At 43.9% G+C, this 7,375-nt stretch overlaps 1 protein-coding gene across 1 annotated transcript in view; it reads left to right on the forward strand.

The window, feature by feature from the left end:
• Positions 1–6,544, forward strand: part of SYF2 (SYF2 pre-mRNA-splicing factor) — a 9,956-nt gene extending 3,412 nt beyond the window's left edge. Inside the window, exons 3-7 of the mRNA XM_015411643.1 lie at positions 88–213; positions 1,602–1,719; positions 2,029–2,119; positions 4,685–4,783; positions 5,928–6,544. Coding sequence (XP_015267129.1) covers positions 88–213; positions 1,602–1,719; positions 2,029–2,119; positions 4,685–4,783; positions 5,928–6,093 — 600 coding nt within the window. The 3' untranslated portion in view covers positions 6,094–6,544. The remainder of the gene's footprint in view (positions 1–87; positions 214–1,601; positions 1,720–2,028; positions 2,120–4,684; positions 4,784–5,927) is intronic.
• Positions 6,545–7,375: the final 831 nt, after the last annotated feature.

The raw sequence follows: 7,375 nt of genomic DNA on the forward strand, positions 1-7,375 counted from the left end.
CTTCTCATTTCTGTGGTCCAGACTAGCCAGCCCATTGCTGATAATGGGCAGGCTTCCAAGGTCTTTCTGTTCGTGCTTGCATTTTAGAATGAAGCTCGCAAGTTAAATCACCAGGAAGTTGTGGAGGAGGATAAAAGGCTGAAGTTACCAGCGAACTGGGAAGCCAAAAAGTCCCGTTTAGAATGGGAACTGAAGGTGGAGGAAAAGAAAAAGGTAATGTTTGCATGCATGATCAGTCTGTGCCAGTCAGAATGGTGCATTCTTATTCCCGTTCCAAAATTCCATCCCACCAGTGCCCCAAAGCATGCTATGGAGCCCAGTTGCCCCTCATCGTCATGAGCCTTCGATCTGTCTTCCCATTGGCCAAGAACAAAATTCAGCCTTAATCTCTTACAGCCTGATCCTGAGCTGCTTTACTGGAGAGTAAGCACCCTTAAATGGTGTCCACATATGATTAGTATTTCATATAGTGCTGTTGAATGCTGAAAGCATCACCTATGTTTTCTTGGTAATCCCCTGCACCCCGTAAGGTACGTTAGTATATTGCAGATCTAAAAGCAAGAAAAACAACCTGGTTACATTTGAAGAGGCAAGACTATGCAATTTAATAGAATAAGATTGCAGTGGGAAACGAATGTTTAAAATATCCCCGACCCACATTGTTGTACCTATAGGTACATATGCCATATCATTGCCTAAGCTAGGATCATCTGAGATGTCAAACATAGACCGTGGATATTAGAAGAGAAAAATCTGCATCACTTTGCAAGCTGTCTTACATATTTTTGAGCCTCTGGGCAAAACGGCCTGTTGTGTCTCACTGTCAGCTATGCTGCCATGGGGGTTGGGGAGTTAATTCTGTGTCTTGTTAATTGCTATTGCATTCCTTTCCCTGCTGCTCTCCCTTGCCTGTAACGCTTATCTCTACAGATGTGCAGGAGAACGTTGTATTGTCTGGAGGTCTCCCAGCTACCGTGAGAGACTCCTGGTTCCCGGCTTTCGCCACCTAACGGTTTCCTAAGCCAGCCCGCACGCGGGAGGGTACCTTATTGGCCCATGCCATGGGGGGGGGTTTGCATACGAATACCCTATATCCTATTTGGTTCTATTGAGTGCCGCCATTCCTAACAGTGCCTGTGTTACTGCATCTATAGCTTTGCAATAAAAGTATCACCGTTCCTGAATGCATGTACTTTGTTGTTGGCTGTGGGTTCTGACACATTTCATGATCAGATTGCGCTCTGTTTTCTGGAAGAAGTTGCAGCCAAGCTTCCATGGCAGAGCCATGATTCAAACCTGGGTCTCCCACATCCTAGTCCAGCACTCTAACTACTATACCACAGCATCTCTCAGCATTGTTATCTATCTTCACTGCTGCATGCCTGGTCCAGTATGCTCTCTGGTCCCCTCCATGCTACTTTTAAAAATTAAATATTATAAATAATAAATATTATTTTAAAAAAAAAAACAGATCCCTAACATAAGGTGTAGTTTGGTATTAGTTATATTTTGTGGAAGACACACTTCTCAGGAAGATTCTCTAGGAGGCAGGTTTCATACTTGTGCTTCAACCCCCTGAAAACCTGCTTGCAATGTGTTAGGAATGTGTGGCAAAAGGTGAAGATTATGAAAGAGTGAAGCTGTTAGAAATCAGCGCAGAGGATGCAGAACGTTTTGAGAGGAAGAGGAAGAAAAGAAATCCGGATCTTGGGTTTTCAGGTAAGAACAGAAGGGTTGCCCCAGTCAGTAAATATGATTAAAGCGAGCCATTATTAACATGGGGCTGCCCTGACCTGGGTGGCCCAGGCTAGTCCAATCTTGGAAGCTAAGCACGGTCAACCCTGGTTAGTATTTTGATGGGAGACCACCAAGGAGATCTGGGGTTGCTACACAGAAGCAGGCAATGCCAAACCACCTCTGAATGTCTCTTGCCTTGAAAACCCCTATGGAATTTCTATGTCAGCAGTTTCCACCATCACCACCTGAGACAGGCCTCCTGTTCAAAAGCCATTTATTTTTGCTCAACAGATTATGCCGCTGCTCAGATGCGTCAGTATCAGAGACTGACCAGGCAGATCAAACCTGACTTGGAGAAGTATGCAAAGCTAAGAGAAGAAAGGTGAGTCTGGCTTTTGTTTGGTCCATCTTCTCAGGATGTACCTGTGGTCCAGTTCTCCCAGTTGCCTGTGAACTCCCTCCCATGGGCTGGAATCCTGCGGGTGACTAAAAGAGTAACTGTCAGAACTGAGAGCGCTGGAACAACCCCTTCCAGCCTCCTCAGCATATGTGGCAGCTCACCAGCAGTCTCCAGCTCCCTCTTCATTGTTAGAAGAAGCCAGTTGCTACCAGAGGGTGACTGGTTGAAAGGACAAACGGGAGGCAGTAGTGCTAAGAGGACTCAAAGCAGATTATTTGTGGGTGCTGATAGACAGGCCTTTTTTTTCTCCCTGGGGGAACACCCTGGAATGGAGTTCTGGAACCTCTTTGACAAAATTCTTTTAAAATGTTTAAAAGTTCATGAGTTTTCAGTATACAGATTGAAAACGTCGTTTCCCTCTTGAGAGTTCCGGCACCTCGTTTATTAATTTTTTTAAAAAAGCCCTGCTTATAACTGTCTGTTTTGGTAGCTGCTGGTACAATTCCCATAGAGGCTTCTGAAGAGGTGGAGCTTGTTTGCATTGTGGGGACATGAAGTAATGTTTTGTCTCTTTGGATCATACTTCACACACCCCTGGCTCAGGCTGGCATGTCTTTACACACCCTTAAAAGTAGATTATATGCCTGTACGAAGTGGGCACACATACATTGAGATCAGTGTTCCCCTGTAAGCTGAGTTAGTGTGAGCTAGCTCAGTTTTTGAGCCTCTGGCTCACACATTTTTGTCTTAGCTCAGGAAGGATGGCTCCAGAACAAACTAATTTATGCAGTAGCCAAATCTCTTGCTCACAACTTTAATGCCAGCAGCTCACAAAGTAGAATTTTTGCTCACAAGACTCCGCAGCTTAGAGGGAACATTGATTGAGATGCTTTGGATGGTGGAACTATGAGAGTCATTTTATGTTTCTAATTTATGTGAACGATTGCAACAGAGTAAACATGTTGTGGTGCCAGAAGTATAATTCATTTTTAATGGCAGAAGGAACTTCCTTAGTTGAGTGGCTCATCAGATCTGTGGGCCGTGAAAGCTCAAGCCACTGTAAGTCAGTTGTTGCAGCCCCTTCTGGAGAAGCTGGGTTGTGTATAGTCTGTAGACCCTAGAAGGGTGGCCAGAGTGGAGCCTTGGCCGGGTTCTGTGGCTCTTTCATGACTAGAAGTGGGGAGATGTCTTAGGAAAGAAGCCGTGTGTGGCTTGGGACCAGGTTATCGGAAGGACTGTCTTGTCTTCTCCTGTATGTTCCTGCCTGAGAATTAAGATCACAGGGAGAGGCACTCCTGTCCTATCAATCCAAGAGGCTGTATTTTTTTTTCTTGGAGGGATATATTATTAAAAATCTAAAAAAAAAAATCAAAGATGCTTATGTGGTGCTGCATACATGAGATAGGGCCTTTTCTCGTGTAGTTTGGTGTAGTGGTTAAGTGCGCGGACTCTAATCTGTGAGAACCGGGTTTGATTCCCCACTCCTCCACTTGCACCTGGCTGGATGGCCTTGGGCAAGCCGTAGTTCTGATAAGAGCTGTCCTTGAAAAAGAGCAGTTTCTGTCAGAGCTCTCTCAGCCCCACCTACCTCACAGGGTGGCTGTTGTGGGGAGGGGAGGGGAAGGGAAAGGAGTTTGTAAGCCGCTCTGAAACACCTTTGGGTAGTGAAGGGCGGGGTATAAATCCAATCTCTTCTTCTTCTTCTTCTTCTTCAGTGGCAGCTGGCCCACTATGGAACAACCTCCCCAGGGAGGTATGCCTGGCCCCCTCACTTTCAGTCTTTAGGAGGCAGCTGTTAATTAAAGCAGTCCTAAATTGGAATGTTTTTAAATCTTTATGTGTATTATTAATATTGTAAGCTACCTTGAGCTCTGTAGGATGAAAGGCAACTAATAAATATTTTAAATAAATAAAAAAATCTCCCTGAGACAAAAGCAGAAGTTTTTCAGGTTATTTTTTTGAATTTATTTTCTGCTAAGGAATAAGTGGATTTTGTAGAATGTATAAGGTACTTCCTTCCTCAGTTGGGCAAGTTCAGTATTCTGAATGCACAAAGAAGCAATGTAATGAGTAGGTAGTAGGTTTTTTGGTAGGCAGGATCAAGACTCATGAGTCCTGGAAATTCTGTGATGGCTTTTAAAGACGCTTTTCAATTAGCCCTTTGGGCAAGTAGCGGTTCTCTTTTTTTCCTTGTGGGTGGTTTCTACTCTCAACCACACATGGATTATAGGGCAGGTTCTGTGATTATGTTAGTAGAATTTCAGTTTACCTACAGCTCTACCTGAAAAGAGAAAACAAATGTGGCTTACAGACGGAGCTCTAGGGCATGTAAGTTATCAGTGCAACTGCTTCACTTAACGGTGGAGTGTCTGATTTCTCTGAATAGTGCCACTGTTTTGTGTATTCTGTCTTGGAACAGCATCTCTGCTTGCTTTGAAGCACTCTTAACGTTCCTCTGATAAAGAGTCCTACAAAGCTGATTTTAACCAAAGCTTCATTCTGACTTGGCATATTAAAGTGTCACTGATTTTTCTCCCCCTCTTTCAGTGGTGAAGAGTTTTATCCCACGTCAAATAGCCTTCTCCATGGAACTCATGTGCCTTGTAAAGAAGGGGTTGATAAAATGGTTGAGGATCTTGAAAAACAGTAAGTAGCAAATGCCATTAGTGACTTCTGAATTTCAGCCCTGTGACTTCTTTGTTATTTACTAAGCAGAGATGTGAAAGAATTGGATTGGCTGAGGAGAGGAGAAGGAGCGGTACAAGAGACCACTGCCTGAATCCAGTGGTGGTCTCTCCCCCACCCTGACTCCATCCATTTGACTGTGCAAGACTAGCACAGGCAAAGGGTGTAGATTTTCTTCATATGGTCCTGATACATTGAAGCAGCCTTTAGGGGTGCAGATTAGAGCTAAGGAGATCTTGCCCAATGAGTAATACAAAAGCATTATCTTGAAAGGAGATGTAATGAGACTCTCAGTAGTTGCTCTTTTTTCCTGAGAAAGAACCAGAAGTCTGAAACATTGGAAAAATCCCCTAGGAAAAGTGTTGGACTTTTTGGATATTTATCTTGTATATTTATTCTTTGGCTTCTACGTTTTCTTATGATGGATTATATGGATAGATTTATCCCAGACAATAGATGCATTTCACTTTGATGAAGTCTCCTTTGTGAATATTTTGCGGGAAATTCAGCTCACAGTTGTTTTTCGATATTTTTTGCTGTCCAAAACAACTAGGACGTTTTTTTCTGCTTGAATTCTGCCTTTGGATTTCCACTTGCTTCTGGGGGTGCTGAGCTGACTCTTTTGTTTCCAGTGCTGGTGACAGGAAGAACCAATTCAGATCCCTCAAAAGCAGGTAGAGACCCTGATGTGGTTTTCTCTCCCACTTTACTGCTGTTGAACAGCTTGGGGCTGAGTGCCATCAGCAGTAGGCCAGGAGCCTTGCTGCTGCTGCAATCTGGTGGGCCAAAGCTCCTTGCAGATTAACCTACTTGAGGGCTATCTGAAAAGCTCCTGGGGGCCCCATGTGGCTGATGGGCTATAATTTGCCCACCAGTGCTATGCAGACATTGGGCTGGATTCAGTCATTCTCTTCTGCTAATGGAGAGATCTTTCACTGGAGTCTGGAAGGAGTCTTATTCCAAAAGAAGATCCCTCATTTAGCAGATGAGAGCAGTAGGGTCCAAGTCTCTCTCTTAAATAAATGTAGATATGCTTATTTACATATGCAGACACATGCGCAAAAAGATTTGGATATCAAGCCTCAATTCTCAATTTCTCTTCCAGAATCCAAAAACGTGAGAAATACAGCCGGAGGCGTCCTTACAATGATGATGCAGATATTGACTACATTAATGAGAGGAACGCCAAGTTCAATAAGAAGGCTGAAAGGTTCTATGGCAAATACACAGCAGAGATCAAACAGAACTTGGAAAGAGGAACTGCCGTGTAGGCTTGAACACGTGCCAGGCAAAGACAGCCACAAAGCCATCCTGATTGTACAAAGATACCAAATTGTAAACTTGTCTCTTGCAAAGCGACCTTTTAAAACTGTTCAGGGAACTTCAGTGCAACTATAGAATTTATCAGAGGTTTCAGAAGGACCGTTGTTCACCATATGCAGAAATAGTTGCTTAGTAGAGAAACTCAATTTTGATTTTCAACTGTGAACTTACAGGTGATATTCCCTTAGCAGTTTTCATGTGGAGAGATACCTGAAGTCCTGTTTCCAGATAAAGATGTTTGACAGAATCAGGTTTTTGAGGGTTTAAGCTTTCTGTGGGGAAAATAGAAGGCATCTTTCTTGTACGGTAAAAAGGTTTGTTTTTTTAAAACCCACTAAAGTTCTGCTGTAAAATGTTACTTATAGTGGCTTAATTAAATTATCCTGTTGTCTTAGCAAATACTTCTTTGGAATGTGGCAAAATTCCAGGAAAGGCAAATGAAAGCGTATAGCCCCCCAAAAAGTCTTTTTGGCTCTTTATGTTCCTGATTGCATCCACACAACCCTTTCTTAATACAGGCTAGTGCATATCTACATTTATAACTGGCTTGTCTTGTCTGTCTGTTTGGGCCAATGTTTGGGTCACAAATATTATGCAGCCGTTCTGCAGCTAAACTGTGCCCCCCCCCTTCACTTGTTTGTTCAGAAGAGGCAGGCCTCTCAACTCTTTCCTTTGCGGGCAGGAGAGGGAAAGAAACCCTGACCTTGAAGGTCAAAAGACAGATTGAAACCACAGGCCCACCGTCCTCTGAAGCAAAGCAGGCAGTTGAGGTGATTTGGGGATGAATGGGAACCAAACACAGGTATGTCTTCATTCCAGCTTTCCTGGTCTTGATGCTAACCTGCTTAAGAGTGGGATTAGGAATCTGGGCTCTGAGCAGGACTGCATGTCAGACTTCTGGTCAAGAGCCTCCCAACAACACACTCTTTGGCAATGATTGATTTATTGAGATACCAGCATGATCCAGGCTAGAACACTACCGTGTTAGAACTGAGGTTCTGGTGGGAAAGTCCAAAAATACAGACAGTTCAAACTGGGCCCCCTGGGAAATAACCAGTCACATTCCGCAGCCATCCCACCTAGCTCTTGCGTTCACTACCCCCTCACACACCTGGGAATATACGATCCCATTATCTACAATCGCAAGCTGGCACAGCTTTGGTCTCAAGGTCGTTCCTCTAGGAGGAAGGTATCTTAGGGAAGACTTACGACACCTATGACAGAGCGGTT

Source organism: Gekko japonicus, unplaced genomic scaffold (genome assembly GCF_001447785.1).
Source record: "Gekko japonicus isolate JY-2015 unplaced genomic scaffold, Gekko_japonicus_V1.1 scaffold62, whole genome shotgun sequence".
Taxonomy (NCBI): domain Eukaryota; kingdom Metazoa; phylum Chordata; class Lepidosauria; order Squamata; family Gekkonidae; genus Gekko; species Gekko japonicus.